Source organism: Canis aureus, chromosome 6 (assembly GCF_053574225.1).
Source record: "Canis aureus isolate CA01 chromosome 6, VMU_Caureus_v.1.0, whole genome shotgun sequence".
NCBI classification, from domain to species: domain Eukaryota; kingdom Metazoa; phylum Chordata; class Mammalia; order Carnivora; family Canidae; genus Canis; species Canis aureus.
Window position 1 is genome coordinate 14420830 of NC_135616.1, and position 20224 is coordinate 14441053.

The 20224-nt window shown below is 36.9% G+C and overlaps 1 protein-coding gene across 7 annotated transcripts in view; it reads left to right on the forward strand.

Moving 5' to 3' along the window:
* The window catches only part of GREB1L (GREB1 like retinoic acid receptor coactivator), a 269481-nt gene that overhangs the window by 167715 nt on the left and 81542 nt on the right, over positions 1–20224 (forward strand). For all 7 annotated transcript variants that reach the window (XM_077900221.1, XM_077900220.1, XM_077900218.1 and 4 more), the window contains 7 exons: positions 6472–6600; positions 9624–9740; positions 10511–10630; positions 11615–11752; positions 13371–13556; positions 18195–18521; positions 19574–19702. In XM_077900221.1, coding sequence (XP_077756347.1) covers positions 6472–6600; positions 9624–9740; positions 10511–10630; positions 11615–11752; positions 13371–13556; positions 18195–18521; positions 19574–19702 — 1146 coding nt within the window. The remainder of the gene's footprint in view (positions 1–6471; positions 6601–9623; positions 9741–10510; positions 10631–11614; positions 11753–13370; positions 13557–18194; positions 18522–19573; positions 19703–20224) is intronic.

Genomic DNA, 20224 nt, shown 5'->3' on the forward strand with positions numbered 1-20224 from the left:
TATGTAGCAGTACTTGCTTCATTCCTTTTTACTGCTGAACAAAATACCATTTTATGGATATGCCACATTTTATTTATCCATTTATTATTAGTTTATAGACATTTGGATTGTTTCCACTTTGAAGCTATTAGGAATAATGCTGCTATGAACATGTGTGTATATAGATTTTTGTGTGGAAATATGTTTTCACTTGTTTCTCATTTCATACCTATGAGTGGAATTCCTGGGTCATACAATAACTGTATATACCCATTTGAGGAACTTTTTTCCAAAGAGTCTGTACCATTTTACATTCCTACCAGCAATGTGTGAGGGTTCAGTTTCAAATCCTCACCAGCACTCTTCATTGTCTATTTTTTATCTTAGACATTCTAATGACATAAAGTACTATCTTCCTGTGGTTTTGATTTGTATTTCTCCAGTGGCTAATGATGAGCATTTTTTCATGTGCTTATTGGTCATTTGTACATTTTCTTTGGAGAAATGTCTGTACAAATCATTTGCCCATTTTTCAGTTGGGTTATTTACCTATCTTGAGTTGTAAAGTTTCTTATATTGGATACAATTCCTTTATCAAACATATGAGTTGCAAATATTTTTCCCACTCTATAGGTCGCCTTTTTACTCTGTTGATGGTGTCCTTTGAAGCACATTTTTTTTTCATGAAGTTCATTTATTTTTTCTTTTGTTGCTTCTGCTTTTGGAAACCACTGCCTAATCCAAGGCTATGAACATTTACTCTGTGTTTTCTTCTAAGAGTGGTATAGTTTTAGCTTTTACATTAAGATCTATAATCCATCATTGCTTAATTTTTGTATATGGTGTGAGGAAGGAATCCAAGTTTATTTTTTTGAATGTGGATATCCAGTTGTCCCATAATCGTTTGTTGAAAAGATTGCTTTTTTACCCATTGAATTTTCTTGGCACTCTTGTCAAAATTTAATTGCCCATAAAATGCAATAGTTTATTTCTGGACTCAGTGCTATATAAGAATACCAGTCAGATTAACACCCCACCCTTATGACTTAATTTAACCTTAAATACCTCTTTAAAAGCCCTGTCCCCAAATACTGTCACATTCTAAGGTACTAAGCATTAGAGCTTCAAAATATGAGTTTGGCGGGATGGGGGCAGACATAATTCAGTCCGTAATAATGACATACAGTTGTTCACAGTATTCCTTCATAACCTTTTTTTTTTAGAAGTAATGTTGCCAGGGATCCCCATGTGGCTCAGCGGTTTAGCGCCGCCTTCAGGCCGGGCAGTGGTCCTGGAATCCCGGGATCGAGTCCCACGTGGGGCTCCGTGAATGGAGCCTGCTTCTCCCTCGGCCTGTGTCTCCGCCTCTCTCTCTCTCTGTGTCTCTCATGAATAAATAAATAAAATCTTAAAAAAAAAAAAAAGAAGTAATGTTGCCATAATGCCCTCTTGTTCATTTTTCATTTTAGTAATTTGCGTCTTTTCTCTTTTTTGTTCTTGGGCAGTTTAGCAAAAAGTTTGTAAATTTCATTATCTACTCAAAGAACAAACTTGGTTTTGTTGATTTTTGCTGTTGTTTCTCTATTCCCTATTCATTCATTTTGGCTGTAGTCTTTATTTTTCTTCTGCTTACTTTGGGTTTAATTTGCTCTTCTTTTTCTAGTTTTTAAGGTGATTATTTATTTGATTTTTTTTTCTGTTTTAATATAGGCACTTATAGCCATAAATTTCCCTCTGAGCACTTAACAGGATCTCATAAATTTCCATACATTGTGTTTTCATTTTCATTGATCTTAAAGTGATATCTAATTTCCCTTGTGATTTCTTCTTTGACCTATTGGTTATTTAGGAGTATGTTGTTTGATTTCCACAGTTTGTGTATTTTTCAAATTTCCTTCTGTTATTGATAGCTCACTTGAGGCCATTGAGTTCAGAAAAAGTAATATGTAAGACTTGATTTCTTTTGAGTTTACTGAGGCTTGTTTTATCAGCTATCAAATTATCTATCCTAGAGAATGTTCCTTGGGCGCTTGAGAAGAATGTGTATTCCGCTTTTGTTGGGAGAATGTTTTATTGATGTCAGTTAAGTCTAGTTGATTTATAAAAGAGTCTTCTGTTTCCTTGTTGATCATCTCCCTAGTTTCTCTATTTATTATTGAAAGTGGAATATTATAGTCTCCACCTATTACTTTTGAATTGCCTATTTCTCCCTTCAGTTCTGCCAACCTTTACATCATGAATCTGGGGCTCTATTGTAGGTGCATATATGTTTTTAATTGTTGTGTCTTCCTGGTTAGTTGACCCTTTTATCAATATAAAATATCCTTCTTTTTCTCTAATAATAATTTTTATTTAATTTTTAAAATTTAAATTCACTTTGCCTCTAATAATAATTTTTGTCTTTTTTTAAAAAAAGATTCTATTTATTTATTCATGAGAGACATACAGAGAGAGAGAGGCAGAGACATAGGCAGAGGGAGAAGCAAGCTCCCTGGCGGGAGCCTGATGTGAAACTCAATCCCAGGACTCAGGAATCATGCCCTGAGCTGAAGGCAAACTCAACTGCGGAGCGACCCAGGCATCCCAATAATTTTTGTCTTAAAGTCTATGTTTTCTGATATGGCCACTCCAATTCTCTTCTACCTATTGTTTGCATGGTTATAGTGTGTTTTGTCATACAGATTTCTTAAATTTTAGTGGAGCTGAATATCTAAACTTTTCTAATGGCTTCTGTGTTTTTAACAATAGTTTGACCTTTTCCTTTTGAAGATGATAAGTAACTTCTGTGTTGTTTCCTATTATTTCTGTATCTTCCGTTTTTAAGTGTATATCTTCAGTCCATTTTGGTGTTTAGTGTAAGATGTAGGTCCATCTTAATTTTTTTCTTATATATCAAATTTCCTCAATACAATTTATTGAATGGCTCATCTTCATTGCTGCTTTGAGGTACTACCTTTATTTTATACAAAATTCTCTTATGTATTTGCATCTATTTCTTACTGACTTTTTTATTCTATTCTTTTGTTTACTAATGCACCAAGACCACAGTATTTATTGACTGAGGTTTTATAGTAAGTCTTATTATATCATCATACTAGACTCCCCTCATGTCTCTTATTTTTCAGAATGTTTCCAGCTATCCTTGCATGTTTATTTTTTATATCAACATCACATAAATTTGCCTACTTTAAACATTCTAATAGTTTTAATAGTAATTCTAATAATATCTAAACTTACTGGTATTTTTTTAGGATCATATTAAGTTCATAAATTAACTTAGATTGATTTTATCTTTTTAACATTGAATGTTCCTACTCAGAAACATGGTATGTCTTGATATTTGTTCAGATCTATTTTCATGATCTTTAGAAATATTTTTTTAATTTTTAGAAATCTTTAATATTAAAGGTTAAAATACATATAAAAATAGACTAGCAGTCAATAAAACTGAAAGGCAACTATGGAATGGGAGAAGATATTGTCAAATGACATATCTTATAAAGGGTTAGTATCCAAAATATAAAGAATTTATAAAACTCAATATCCAAAAAATGAATAATCCATTTTAAAAATGGACAGAAGACATAAATAGACATCTTTCCAAAGAAGACATACAGATGGCCAACAGACACATGAAAAGATGTTCAACAGCACTGATCATCAGGGAAATGCAAAGCAAAACTACAATGAGATATATCACTTCCCACCTATCAGAATGGCTAAAATCAACAACACAAGAAACCACAGATACTGGCAAGGATGTGAAGGAAAGGGAACCTTCATTCACTGTTGGTGGGAATCCAAACGGGGGAAGCCACTGTGGAAAACAATATGGAGATTCCTCAAAACGTTAAAAATTAAATTACCCGGGATCCCTGGGTGGCGCAGCGGTTTAGCGCCTGCCTTTGGCCCAGGGCGCGATCCTGGAGACCCGGGATCGAATCCCACGTCGGGCTCCCAGTGCATGGAGCCTGCTTCTCCCTCTGCCTGTGTCTCTGCCTCTCTCTCTCTCTCTGTATGACTATCATAAATAAATAAAAATTTAAAAAAAAATACAAAAAAAAAATTAAATTACCCTATGATCTAGCAATTGCACCACTAGGTATTTACTCAAAGAATACAAAAATACTAATAAAAAGGGACACTTGTACCTTGATGTTTATTGCAGCATTATTTGCAATAGCTAAATTATGAAAACAGCCCAAATGTCCATCAAGTGATGAATGGATAAAGAAGATGTGGCATATATATACAAATGTATATATACACAATATACATACATATACACACAATGGAATATTACTCAGCCATAAAAAGAATGAAATCTTGCTATTTGCAACAAAATGAAAGGAGCTAGAGTTATGATTCTAAGCAAAAAAGTCAGAGAAAGACAAATACCATATGATTTTACCCATATGTGGAATTTAAGAAACAAAACAAGCAAAGGGAGAAAAGAAAGAGGCTAATCAAGAAACAGACTCTTAACTATGAAGACAAACCAGAAGGGAGGTGGGTGGGGGGATGGGTTAAATAGGTGATAAGGATTAATGAGTGCACATGTTGTGATTTGCACTGGATGATGCATGGAATTGTTGAATCACTATATTGTACATCTGAAACTAATACTACACTGTATGTTAACTAACTGGAATTTAAATAAAACTTTTTAAAAAAGACTAATATAATGAACCAATACCAGGACCTATCACCCAGCTTCAAATTTATGAGCATGTGCCAATATTATTTAATCTTACTTTATCTCTCCTTTTTTCCCTAAATATGCTAAAAAAAAAAACCAAGACATCATATTAAGAAGTATTGTAAAGTTTTCTGCATCTAGTTGTGTATATTTCTTATTAAGCTTACTCCTAGGCATTTTATCTAACTATTGATTAATGTTCATTATTATGAAGATTAATTTCCGTACATTAACTTTGTTCTTTTTCATTATTTAAGAAATACTAATCTCTGCTAATTTGAATTCAGTGATTTGAAAAAATAAGATGAATTACTATCCTTCATAATTTATTAACTACATTTTACTTATATGTTTACCTGGATTATTAGAAATATGCTAAAATTATAAACTACTGTAGTAAGTTACTAGTCTTGTTCCAAGCAATATGATTGTGGCCTGAAACATAATGACCAACCTATATAATAGCACAGCAAACTCATCTGGGATTTCTACCCTATACGATTCTCTATTAAGACATGAAAAACAGTCTTCAGTTTCCTGCAACATTGTAATGTTGAATGTGCACTTGCTGACCTCTATTCTTCCTGTAGACCTTAAAATCACTCCCTGGTGGTAAGTCCCGCCCTCAAAGAGGCACATTAGCTCTTCTGAGCCAGTAGGAGACCATTTCAATTTTTTGACTTCTTATGAAGACTGATGAGACGTATCAGGAATCACACTGTGGTTTATATACTTATTTTTTAAAGGTTTTATTTACTTACTTGAGAGAAGGAGAGGATGAGAGAGAGAGCATGAGTAGAGGGGTGGTGGAGCAGAGAGAGAGGGAGAAGCATGCCCCTCACTGAGCAAGGAGCCTGGACACAGGGTTCGATCCCAGGACCCTGGGATCATGACCTGAGCAGAAGGCATATGCTTAACTGACAGAGCCACCCAGGCGCCCCTGAATACTTATTTTTTGGATAATTCCTAATGTAGTACCATCAATATCCTACTCTTTAGAGCATTTTTTCTTTTCAAACTCTCAGAGAGTTTTAATGGTCCCTTTCAACACTTGCTGGTATTAATTGATTAAGCCATTCTGGCAGAGTAGAGTCAAGGATTGGGAGTTTATACTCATTTATAGTCATTTTGGAATAATCCAGTTGGCTTTTGTGTTAATGTTCCCCATAGCCTGTCTGAAATGGCATGTAGTTTTTCTGAGCTGAATTATTTTCTGAATCCAAATAGGAACCTTCTTTTGGATATGCCTGGTTTTACATAGGTAAATTAATTTGAGTTTATTCCAAAACTTAAAGCAAACTTTCCCTCAGAGGAAAGTGTTTCTCCTACATTGCAATGACTTAGTTTGCAGGGCACCTTTTAAGTGACAACATCATCTGAATGGAGATAAATATATTTCATTAAAATACAGCTTTAAGGGGAGCTGTGGAGATAGTGTTAATATGGCATATAGTAATATCCTTGATCCCACATCATATGACTTTGATCAAGTTAAATGACTACCACTCCTTAAGGTAGTACTACCTACCCCATTCAGTTTTTATAGGCATTATGTGAATTGATATATTAAAGTGCTTAGACTAGTACCCAGTACATAGGAACTTCTAGTGATTTTTTGCTGAATAGGTAAAAAGAAAGTAAAACCCGAATACAGAGAAACTGACTTTCTTAAAACAGGTCAAGAATAAAACTGAAATTTACAATCTGCTTTCTCTCACCTCATTCTTATTGAATTAACTTCCTTCCTGCATATAAAATAGTTTCTAATTTGAACAACCTCTTTCATTTTCCAGATTCACCGATTCTCAGTTCAGCTAATTCTGCAATCAATTTAAGTGGAGCTCAGGACCTGACCCGGAATAAGAATGTTGTGAAACCACTGGCTTTATCTTTGCAGGTTGTAGGGAAGACTTTTGCTGCAGGTGATGTTTTCCTCACTTATATTTCTTTGGTAAATACATAGTTTATAAAAAATTTGTGTGAAATCATGTTGCCAATTGGGTAGAAGAAAACAGCTCTTTCCCATCAGTTGAAGACAGTCTATAATATTGTATTATTATACAAAGTTTTGTATTCCTTATGCTCTAAGCAGAAGAGTCAAGGAATGATATCTGGCACATGGGGAGACAGAGGTTGGTTCTGTTCAGCAAACATCTATTGGGTACCTGCTATTTTGAGGAACAGAGGATACAAATACAAATAAAGCTCAATCCTTGACTTATAATGTACGTATAACCTAGCAGAGGAGATAGACCTATAGGAAAATATTTTCAGTACACTGCAGTAAATACAACAATTCGTTGGGGGAGCACAAAGGAGGGAGAGAGTTTTTAGCACAGCATTTTAGAGAATAATGAAGAATGAGTTCTTGGAGGAGCTTGGCTTTAAACTATGAGGAGATACTCGCTGCATGGAGGAGTGGGGTAAGATATTTCAAATTCAGGGGAAAGCCAGGATCAAAGCTTGAAGGGAAAGGAAAGGAAAGAAGCAGTATGACATGTGCAGGAACTTCCAGTGGTTTGGACTTGTTAGAACCATAAAATGTAAAACTCCGGGAGTGGCAGGAGGGGAGTGAGTAGTGGGCAGGGGAAAAGTCACAGGAGGCCAGGGTAAGAAGCATGATTTTATACTATAACTTACGGAACAAAGGAGTAACATGATCTGATTTGAACTTGAGCTAGAACACTTTTGAACTTGAGCAGAAAAGAAAAAAAGAAGGTAGAAAATTAGTTGGAGGTCATTTCAATAGTCTAGGTGAGAAATGATGAGGCCCTTGACCTGAGTTGGAGAGGAGAAAACAGATTGGAGAACTACTCAGGAAGTAAAATCAGAAGAATTTGGCTGATTAATGTAAGCATGAAGCAGAAAAAGGGGTCTTAGTGTGTACCCATCTGTCTGCTAATGGTGACACAATTATTTAAGACAGGAAATACAGAAGGAGCAGTTTCTTCAGGAAGAGATTGTGAGATCAACTGTGGACATGTTGACTTTGAGATATTCATATGTCCAAGTGGAGCTGCTCAACAGTCATCTAATTTATTGTACATGAGATTAAAATCACAAGGGTAAATAGGATCTGCTAAAGAGAAAGGTAGGGTAGGGCAAGCTGTTAACTAAGGATAACATTTTAGGAAATTCCAGAGTTTAAGGAAAAGAAGTGGTCAGAGAGGTAGAAGAAGAATGAAAAGAAAGTGAGCCTATCATTCTTGGAAATTTAATGACAGGCATCATAATTTATCCTGACCACTTTTATTCTTATTCTGTTCCAACAGGTTTTTTTAAGATTTTATTTATTTATTCATAAGAGACACACATAGAGAGAGGCAGAGACACAAGCAGAAGGAGAAGCAGGCTCCATGCAGGGAGCCCGATGTGGGACTTGATTCTGGGTCTCCAGGATCACGCCCCAGGCTGAAGGTGGCGCTAAAACGCTGAGCCCCCAGGGCTGCACTGTTCCAACAGTTTTTGCAGGATCTTCCTTCTGGTTAGATGATAGACTTGAACAAACTGAATCCAAGATTTTACGGTATTAACAAAGTTAATAAAATTATAGATCCTGGCAGTAACCAGCATGGTTGCTAAAACCACCAGACGAAGGGCTGATGGACAATTTTATAATTTGAGACTTGGGTTAACAACTCTTGAACCCACTGATCAATGTTAAAATCTTAAGAAGAAAGAAAGCTAGTTATCATGTGCCTGCTGATGGAAGAATATGGCAATATTTATGAGATGCTCTTGCCCAAAAACTAAAACGTAAATCTAAACAAGCCTCTACTGTATGTTGGTAAATTGAACACCAATAAAAAATAATTTTATTATAAAAAAATAAAATAAATAAAAATAAATAAACAAGCCTCTATATCTAACAATTAATATATAGAGGGGATGTGAAATGACACCATGGATAGCCAATTAGCAAAATTCAGACAATGTAAAATTCTGCCAGATTTTCAGCAAATTAATTGGAAAAAAAAAAGAAGGGGAACCCTACAGATTAAGGGAGGCTCTTGGAGGGGGGAAAAAGGGATGCAACTGACACTATACAGAGTCTGGAAAACTTGCTCAGCAAAAATGACATCATCCTAAATCTATCTGCAGTGTATGACCTTATCCTGATTCAAACAAATTATTTTTAAAATTTGTGAGACAGTCCATGAAATGTGAACACCATTATATAGTGCAAAATGTGAATTATTATATTAATAAATTAAGTTTTTAAAAAGGGGGTTTAAGGGATATAAAAACTAAATTCAATGTGTAGATTCTTTTGGAACCCCAATTTGAGGAAGTCCACTTTAAAAAAAAAACATTTCTGAGATAACTGGGGTAAATTTGAACTCTAATGGGATATTTGGCATTAATAAATTATTAATCATTGTTGATTTTAAATATAATGATATTGCAGTTATGTTTTTAGGAGTTCTTTTCTTTTAGAAACTCATACAGAAATATTTATGGATTAAACAATATAAATAAGTTTGCTTCAAAATAATCTAGAGCAGGTATGTGGGTATGTTGGGTGAGGGGGAAGAGAGAAGGAGTATCTTAATCTATATTTATCTAAAGCAAGATTGGCCATGTGTTGATAAGTGTTGACTCTGGGTGGTAGGTATGTACTTTATTATACTATTATCTCTACTTTTGTAAGTTTGAAAATTTCCAAGATACCAAGTTTAAAAAAAAAGTGTTCTCTTTTTTTCACCCACCATCTCTGAAGACATCACTGAAAATGATTCTAAAAGATCTCTTGGAATCCTAGAAAATTATTTTTAGGTGACATTTACTAACTCTGATGGTTATGGTCAGTTTTACACAAGTGAGCTGTCTTATCAGTGAGATGTCTTTGAATCCTAGAGTGTGAGGTTAATTGTGTCATTGCGGTGTCACAGAACACAGTGTGTTGCTCAGTTTCTGTTCTGAGTATTCCTCTTGTGTGCTACAGATGCTGCTAATGGAAACAGTAGCCATGGAGGGAAGAGCAGTGCATCCAGCTCCACTCCAGCCCGCCCAGGGAATTACTCTTTGTCACCAAGACCTAGCTATGCATCAGGAGACCAAGGTACAATTACCCATCTTAGAGTTTTGAAATAATGCACCTTAATTATGGAAGAAGTACTATGGAGTCTGAAATGATAAATTATCTGACAGTACACTCCCAGTTTTTCCTTAGCTTCTCATCGAAGGCTTTGAAGGTTTATGATTGGTGTGAACAAAGATGATTAAATATCTTGGTGATTTACAAGGATGAACCTACCTAGAAAATAATGTTGAAACAAATGAATAAGGAAATGTCTTGAAAAACCATGAGCTTTGCTGACTAAAGTACAGAGATCAAGGTTCTTCTCTGTTACATGACCCTGGGCAAATCTGAGCCTTCCTTTCACCTTCTATAAAATGGTATAACAGTATACTTATCCTACAATGTCCAGTGCTGTTGATGGAATTGAATGAAATAATCTGACTAAAACTGTAAATTGTAAAACAGCATACAAATGTTAGGTGGTATTGTTAGAGTGACTTTTTCTTTTTTTTTTAATTTATTTTTTATTGGTGTTCAATTTACTAACATACAGAATAACCCCCAGTGCCCGTCACCCATTCACTCCCACCCCCCGCCCTCCTCCCCTTCTACCACCCCTAGTTCGTTTCCCAGAGTTAGCAGTCTTTACGTTCTGTCTCCCTAAGTGACTTTTTCTAATTTTATCTTTACCTCTAAAGGAGTGGCTTAGACTTTCTGAGTATAATCAAATTAAAGACTCTGTTACTTTGAATTCTCTTCTTTCTTCCACTGCTAAGGACAAGGTTCATCTTTCTTTTTTTTTGCCTTAGCTACCATGTTCATTTCTGGGCCACCAAAGAAACGACACCGGGGATGGTATCCTGGGTCACCTGTCCCACAACCTGGTTTAGTTATACCTGTTCCTACAGTTCGCCCTCTTTCAAGAACTGGTAAGATTTCAACGGAAGATGGGTTTTAAGTCTTTTTGAATTGGCAGAGATATCTTCTACTCCTATTCTTTCCCTGAACCTTTGAAGATAAATTTTCTTAACCAATCATTGTGTCCAGTCTTATGTAAGGAAATTAATAGTAGCTGATATTTTGTCTCCATCGCATCTGCCTTCCCTAAAAGTACTTGCGCCATCACAACAGATCTTAATTTACTATCTGGCTTTGGTTTGGTCTACAGTATCTATAAATCATTCTTTATATAGGGCATAATGCTACTAACCCACCATCATAGGGCAAAAATGGGCTTGCTTTGCTATTTGTGGTGTTAGATATGTTCTCCTGTTCTCTGGTTCCTTTTGTGACATACACCTTTTATTTCTGGTCTGGACGGTTTCGTCTGTGACTAGAAACCTGAAAAACCAACTGATTCTCCTTTATAATAGCTAGCCATGGCCATTGGGGGCCTACTGGTAAATGTTTAAACACTGGTCTACCTTGCTGTACTAAGCACAGACAAATGTAAATATACCAATTCTAAGGCATAAATGGGATTCTTTAAAAATTTAAATTTTTGTTTGCTCTAGATTATACTGATTAATGATGAATATATTCTTCACTCTTTTCTATATTTTTCAAATTTTCTTTAATGAGCAAATAAGCCATGATAATTGCAGTGGGGGTGGAGGGAGTTAAATAACAGAATCCAAAAGATTGCATGTAGAAAAACAACTAGAAGGAAAAACTAGGAAAATGCTAAACAGTAGTTATCTCCAGATGATGTGATTATGATTGGGTTTTTTTTTCCCTTTGTTTTTCTCACTTCTAATTTTATATAATAAACATGAATTAGTTTAATTACATAACAATGAATGAACCATTAGACTTCTAAAACTATATGAAAAGTTTTAAGACTATGTTGATATCAGTTGTATTTCATTTCACTTTCATGTCTAATCCTTCTTGTCAAACAACTTTTTTTCCAGAGTCCCTTTTATCTGCCCCCGTTCCACAGACTCCACTAACTGGAATTTTACAACCTCGACCCATTCCTGCAGGGGAAACTGTAATTGTTCCTGAAAACCTGCTGAGTAACTCAGGAGTTAGACCAGTAATTCTGATAGGTAAGGGAAAGGAATTCCAAGTTGCCTGTTTCTCCAGTTCAGTGTTTGTGTATTTACCAATGCACTCATGCATGTATTCATTCAGCCATATATTGATTCTTTCAGCTTTTAATGGTCAGCTCCCTCATGCTGTTAAGCATGTGACTAGAAGTTGGGAAGAAGGGAAAGTCCTTTTGCCCACAGGGAGCACTGTTTAGTGGGGAGTCCATCATGTAAATAAGTACAATATTGTGAAACTTGGCTAGTAGAGGTTTACAGCCAAGAACTACAATAACTCAAAGGACAGAAAGCTTAACTCTGCCTGGAGGGAGTTTGAGAAGACTTGTCAGAGGTGATGTTCCAACGGGAGGGTTGGCGAAAGTAGACAAGGTTGGGGAAAAGGATGTTCCAGTCAAAGGGAGCCAAACCACAGAAAAAAGAAACAAGCTGAACCAGCTAATAGACCCCCCTTGGGAGAACTAGGAGGTCCCAGAGTTGCATATCTGAATCATGGAGAAGTGTTTATGAATCACTTATCTTTATAGAGTCTGAGTCCTTCCAAACTGTCTGTAAGTGGAGGTGTAGAAATTTAGAGGCCCTTAGATTCCAGGACTAACTTAGTGCTTTTCAGACTCACATCAAGAATTACCTCATTTGGGGACTATGTTAGCTCAGGAGACTACCTGCTTTACCTTTAGGACTAAATAGATGGGGTGTTTAAACCCCACTGGATCATTTGGGTATGTCTCTGTGAGATGTTATCTGATTTTTTTTTTTTTTTTTTTTTTTTGGTTGACTTGAGCCTACTGGCATGGATGGTTTTGCTTCAAGCCCTGTCCTTTATCAGGCTGTCCTATCCACTGCTCCTGGGCCTATAGGTACTGGGAGAAGAATCCCAGTTGTTTAAATTCCATGTGGTAAGGAAGTTCTTATTGAACATTTGAGTGGCGTACATAATGGAGTTAAGCCTTGGAAAGATATGTAGAACATGGCGACCTTTTGGAAAGTCTTACAGAGGGACTGCCCTCTTCATTATACCACCCAAACAGGTTATATTTTCAACATATTTTTGTCCTATCTACTTCTAAGATAATTTGAGGCTATATACTGACATTTGAGAAGAGAATATAAAAATGACTAAGATAGCAGAAAGGAACCTGCAAGTACTTGGGACTAGAAGGATTCTGCTTTGAGCTTATTAGCTTTTTAAAATGTTTAAGAAAACCTCAGGAAATGAAATATGTTATTGTAGTTTGTTTTGTGTCTTCTTATATGGAAAGAAACTTGATCAAGAATTTTATTGGAAAATATTTGATCATTACAGTTTTACAAAAGGATGCAGAGATGTTTTGCAAATTCTCATCAATCCTCTGTAGCAGATATGATATTAACATGTCCCTTCTGTGGGAAACCGAGATAATATCATCTGAGTCTTTTGCTTCCTGTTCATCTGATTTAATAGAAGAGTAGAATTTGGAAGCATTGAGGAAATTCCCTAGAATATTTGAGTGATTTTGCTTGGTAGCCATCTCAGAGGGCAGGAAACTTTGTTAAGCATCTTTGATCCTAGTTGGGCAAGTACCTGGTTGAACCTTAAAAAGAAATGTTGAACTTTATTGACCTGCTTCTATTGGGGCAGGCTATGGCACTTTACCCTATTTCTATGGAAATGTTGGTGACATTGTTGTGAGTCCTCTGCTGGTGAATTGCTACAAGATTCCACAGTTGGAAAACAAAGATTTGGAACATTTAGGGTTGACTGGCAGCCAACTCCTGAGCGTGGAAAACATGATTCTTCTGACCATACAGTATCTTGTACGGCTAGGTAAGCGATTTTCAATAATTATTTGGTGGTGACAATTTTTATTCTTTTTTGCAACATGCTTTTTTCCTTTCTTTCCCCTCTTTCTCACGTTCATCCACTTGTCCATCTCTTACTTTACCCTTTTCATTTCTAACATTCTTTTCCTTCAACCCCACTCTCTATGACTGTTCTCTTTCTTCTCCCATTTCTTTTCTAGTCCTTTCTCCCACTTGCCTTCCCTCACAGCCCATTTCTCCTAACCTCTAGAATCTTGCTTCTTTGGGTCCTAGAGGAGATAAATTGCGCCACCTAGTGTCCAGTCGCATGATGGTCCTAAGGTCTCCAGAGTGGTACATAGAGGAAGAACCTCAAAGGGCTGTGTCAAGGGTACCCTTCTCCCTTGGGGAGTCTGGCCAAGCCTCCCTTCTGAAAGTGCAGGTGTCATCTGGAATGTAAATGAAGCCATTGCCTTACACATTTACAGTTTTCTACTTAGCCTTTTTATCTTGTTTATCCACTGTCTCTACATCCATTTTTTTCTTCTCCAGCTACACCCCTTTGATGTAGTCCCATCATGTTTTTCTTCATTGAGGCAGTGTCTGTGGACCTCCCTGAAAGGCTCTTTAGGCTGTAGGGTAAGGGGGATACATAGGTCATGAACCCTTCACTTCCTTTATTTGATATACCCTCCTGAGCTCCACAGTGGGTGTATGCAGGTGCCCTGACAATACTGTGGTGACTCAGCAACATTTACATTGCAATGTCCTTTATTTTGCAAACTGCAGCAGGTCATCTAACATGCAGCCTAATTATACATTCACTCTAGGGCCGCAAGCCACTCATTTACTTTGGAAAATATTCAAGATGTAAAATTACACATAAGTATTTTCAAACATTAAAATAATCCACAAGAGTACAGATTAAATTTCTTAAATGTTAAATAATAAAAATACTGGGATAAACAATGTTAAAAAAAGAAAAGTTTCAGCTGGCCAAATTTAGTCTTTGGAGCAACAGCTAGCAACTGTGGCTGTAAGGCTTGGTGCCCCAAGAGTCTGAAGGCCTGCTTTGACATGGGCTTTTGAAACTTGCAAGGCTTTAGATATCTCACGAGCCACTTTGATGATAAACCTAGGACTTGCTAATCAGCTGATTAGTGGGTAATAAAATTATAAAAACCACCTGTGTCTGCAGCTCATTTGGTGTCATAATTTTCATTACTACATATACTGACTTTCAACTATGTTCCAAGATCGAAAAGGCTTCCAGATGCCTCCAGAATTAGTAAAACAAGCCCACATAGAGTAATGCTATTTATTGGAAAACCAAGCCAATCAGTACAGCACTTTTTTTCAATTTTAATATCAATTTAAAATATCAAAGTCCAAGCAGCCCGGGTGGCTCAGTGGTTTAGCGCCGCCTTCGGCCCAGGGCCTGATCCTGGGGACCTGGGATCGGGTCCCACGTCCCTCCATGCTCCCCTGCATGGAGCCTGCTTCTCCCTCTGCCTGTGTCTCTGCCTCTCTCTCTTTCTGTATGTGTGTCTCTCATGAATAAGTAGATAGGATCTTTAAAAAATAAAGTATCAAAGTTCAAGTTAATTAAATGAACTAAATGATCAAAACAAAATGTCTCTCCTCAAATTACTAAAAGCTCTTACCTTAAAAAGAAAAATCTCTATCCAATTAGACCTCTCTTCTCTGCCCTTTAAGATCAGTTATTTCTAGAGTTTTACTGGCAACCAATTAATATATCTCTCAAAGTGCAACATGAATGGCTACTTGTTTTTTTTTTTTTTATCTAAATTTTGTACATTAGGACACCTCTTCTCAGCAACTCCCTTCTTATGGAGTCCTTGAATTTTTGTTTGTTCATTCATTTGTTTATTTTACCTTTAAAGGTTTTTTTTTTTAATTTTTTTTTTTAATTTATGATAGTCACACACAGAGAGAGAGAGAGAGAGAGAGAGAGGCAGAGACACAGGCAGAGGGAGAAGCAGGCTCCATGCACCAGGAGCCCAACGTGGGATTCGATCCCGGGTCTCCAGGATCGCGCCCTGGGCCAAAGGCAGGCACCAAACCGCTGCGCCACCCAGGGATCCCCCTTTAAAGGTTTTAAAGAGGGCAGCAAGAACATTTTCACATATGCTATTGCTTATAGATAGACTTTTATATTTAATCCAAACTTTTAAAAGAACAAATCTAATACTTTGATGGCTTAGTTGCCTGGACATAAGAGGGAAAAAGAAAAACAAGATTCTTCAGAAGGAAGAGGTCTTTCCACTATAGTCATTTAAAAAAAAAAACAGCAGTCTGTTCTGGATGCCTGCGTGGCTTAGTGGTTTAGCGCCTGCCCTTGGCTTAGGACGTGATCCTGGAGTCCCGGGATCAAGTACCGCATTGGGCTCCCTGCATGGAGCCTGCTTCTCCTTCTGCCTGTGTCTCTGCCTCTCTCTCCATGTGTGTCTCATGTATAAATAAATAAAGTCTTTCAAAAAAATCAATCTGTTATTTCACAGCCTGAAATCTTTTGACGTAGAAAGTGAAATTAGCAAATCCATTGATCATTGGAGGGCTCTGAGTCTGGAACCTTGTCTTTTTTTATTACGGTAGCCCTATCTCAAAAGCCATCAAAACTGATGCCTAGGCTAAGCTGAGTTACTAGAGACCAGCAGTTGATGGGGAAAAAAATTACTATTATCAAGCTTGTGGGAAGTGGAGAAAAACCTCCTGCAATTTAATCATAAAGGCTGAGGATGACAGGAGGTGATTGGAAGCAAGGCATTTTGCTCTCTTACCTCATTTAAACTTTGGTACTTTTTCCTCTATTTCTCAATTCCTAACAGTAATTCAGTCAAAATTCTATTTAAAAAACGGGTCTTAAGGCAATGGAGAATGCTATTATGAATATGTTTGATAATCTTATTTTCTGGGAATGCTTTTATATGTGAAATTAATTATGCTGCCTAATAGAACATGTTACTCAGTCATGGTTTAGAGTGAGCCTTATGGGCACACCTATTCACCAGGCCTCTGAGCCTTCAGGGGGTCTATGAGAGGCTGTAGAGAATGGCAGCAGAGCCACATGCTTTTGAGCTGTCATTTATTGTGATGGAAGAAAGCTTTAAATAGCCACTTTCCCTTCAACTCATTTATACTGTGCATTTGTACAGTCAATATAAATCTATACACTTTGAGCTCCTAGTATGTACCTAGTATGTACCTAGTGATCACTGCCCATGATGCTAATTTTATAAAGCAAAATGAAGACAGAAGCTTTGGCAGCTTCTAGGTGATAAAAAGGCATCTACCTTCTTCTAGCAGGCAATTGGGGGGGGGACGGACATAAGAAGTATTAACACAATGTTACCATTGCAGGGTTCTTGCCCTCTTTTTCCATGGACGGCAGAAAAAACTCTGAGAGGATTTCAGTCTCCCTCCCTTTAGCATCCAACCAATCATGAAAAAACTTATTTCCTCCAATTTAAATTATTTTAAAAATATTTAATATTTTACCTACTTTTCTATATCCTAAAAATATTACTAAAACTTCATTTTCTTGCTTTCCCAGAAAATATGAGCGGGGCTCTGGAAAGCCAGCTTAAAATCCTATTGAGGAAGGAAAGATTCTGACTCATTCAAGGTGCCTCCTTCTCATATAGAAGTCCAGTCCTTTACACATGTATTCTTCCCCAAGGGGATTTTAGCCCTGGGTTCTGAAATTAGTGTTTGATCTCAGGTCACAGACACTGAGGGGTTCTATCTGTCTACCAGAGCCTGAGCTTTCAAATCTCAGGTCTGCACAGCAAAAGAAATGACTGAAGAGCAGGAGTGAGCGTAGTCTCACTGGTTTCAATTTAAACTAAATGTAGAAGTTCATTTGAGTCCCTTGGATGCCAAATATCGACTTGCTTGTTTTATCCTAAAGACTGGTTGAGTTTATAAAGAGAATCAGAGAAACAAAATCCCCCTAATTCCAGGGGCTGTCGGTCACCCACATAAATTTAGCCATAACCACAGCTGGAAGAGAGGGCCAAATGCCATCCTTAACAATCCAGAATGCTGAGGAATAGCTAGATAACAGTGACATTCTCTATTAGGGAAAGTGTGAGGCTGCCTAAATATAAATTAGAAGTGAAAAATAATTAAACTTAATTTTCCTATGAACAGTATTCCTAAAATTAGGTATAGAGACAATACATTAAAATGTTTTTCAAAGTAGCTATAAATAAAACAAGAAATGAGTGAAACCTAAAGTTGGCTATATGCCAGTAGGTTAGCTTCTTCCTTCATGAGTCATTAATCATGTCTGTAATGACAAGTTTAATAGCTCAGCAAATATACCACCTTCAGGGATCCCCTAAGATATACAGTGGAATTGATACTGATGCTGAGTACCTCCTCTTTTAAAAATATCAAGATTAGCATAAAGGAGAACAGAAGACTGCTTTTTTTTTTTAATACTGAGGCAAAGAGAAGGTAACTTTACAATGGAAAATGGTTAGCAGGGCCTCCATTCCTGCAGCCACAATAGGAAAAGAGCTCTTTTGCAGTTGGAGTATGGTAGGCTTAGAAGGACTACACACTAATGTGTGTGTGTGTGTGTCTCTTTTCTAGCTGTGATTTTTAAAAATTCTAACTGTAATTCTCTCCAATTTAGGTCCTGATCAGATACCTCTCAGGGAAGAATTTGAACAAATCATGCTGAAAGCTATGCAGGAATTTACTCTGAGAGAGCGAGCCCTGCAGATGGGTGCTCAGTGTACACCTGTGTCACCAGGACAACTCCCCTGGCTTGCTAGACTAGTCGCCAGCGTATCTCAAGACTTGGTTCATGTGATTGTGACCCAAAACTCTTTGGCGGAGGGCATATCAGAGACATTGAGGACTCTCAGTGAAATGAGACACTATCAGAGACTCCCAGATTATGTTGTGGCGATATGTGCATCAAAAATCAGAGGAAACGAATTTTGTGTGGTAGTATTAGGTGAGTAATGTTTTGGGTTGGTTTTTTTTTTTATCCATTCATTTCAATCATCTGTCCATTTGAAAAATATTTATTGAGTGTTTCAAGCATCCATGTAATTAATCTCTAGTTAATTGCTCCAACTCCAGTTCTTCCTCCTTATTTTAACGTTTGTTTTTCTCCTCATATCAGATTTTTGTAGCCCTTAGTTTGGCTGGTGTCCCTGTCAGCTGGTTGTGGAGGCATTATTTCAAAGCATGTCCTAGTAACAGATACCCTTGTCTCATGTAACTTCTGTCCTTAAAAGGTTTTAGAAATGTTACCACTCCAGCATGTGATAAAGCCATTGCCACAGGTGGCCTAAGCCAGTGAATCAAATTTGCCAGGAACTTGGCACATGTATTCACCAACTCCTCACTGAAGAGGATACTTCACGTTGTAACATTAACTCTATAGGAAAGGTTCAGAAAGTTGGAACATTACAAAATGTGTTTTTGTTTCTGGCGCTGATTTTCTATCATGCACCATTATGAGTAGACAGCCATCTGGACTAAATTTGCTTTTTTCCTCTCTAGTGATGGTTCTTACCTGTTTCTACTAAAGAAGCCAAACCCCCTCACTTTGGCAAAACCTGCCTGCCCATATCTCCATGACATAAATCTTGATCAGAAAGTATGATACATTAATTTTTTTGAATTTTCACTTGTAAAAACAACTAAACACCATAAGTTTATATTTTAAGACAGGTATTCATAATAACCATGCAAACACAATTTTTAAAGGTTTTTCACATTCCTACTGAGTCTTTAAACACATGTATAGTATTTTTCACAGTTACAAACATAAGGTATATCATTTTTCCCCTTGATCATCTAACATTTTATTATAAACATTTTCTTCTTAAAATTGCCATTTTAAATGCTGAGTAATTGTCCATCTTTTGACGTGCCATATTTTCCTTAACCAAATCCCTATAGTTACATGTTTTAGTTGTTTCCAATTTTTGCTATTATAAATCATATTTCTGTTAACATTTGTTCACTGATGCATCACTTCCTCCCTCTCTTCTGCAGGTCAGCATCAGTCCAGAGCTCTGGCAGAGAGCATGCTAACCACAAGTGAGTTTTTGAAAGAAATTAGTTATGAGCTCATCACAGGAAAGGTCAGTTTCCTGGCATCACATTTCAAAACCACATCATTAGGTAAGTGGTTGTAGGATTCAGCAGCACTGCCAGTCCCTGTGTGATTTTCTGAATTTAAATTTTAGCCTGTAGAGGAGATGAGCATGGAGCTTAAACTTGCCTGCTGACCTTCCCTCATTTGGAATGGTTTATTCTCAGTATTTTGTTACTGACACAGCAGGTGGTCCAGAGGAAGGCACATGGGCACTGGTATGGAGGGCCTCAGCTCAGCCACTACTTAGTGGTGTAACCTGGGGAGAGATTCTTCCTCCCTGGATCTCAGTTTTCTAATATGTCAAATGGAGATAGAATGATGCCATCCTAACTGCTTTGAGTATTGTGGAGGTCAAGAGAGATACACCATGTAAAAGCATGTAAGTCGTAAGCACAGTACAAATGAGAGTAGCTCTGGCTATAGAGATACTGCTACAGACATGGCCAAGTGTAAACTCAGACAGGAAAAGCTGACTGACTGACAAATCTTGATGAAAACCCAGCTTAAGTGTCCAATGAGACTAATATAAATTTATCATTCCTTGTAAT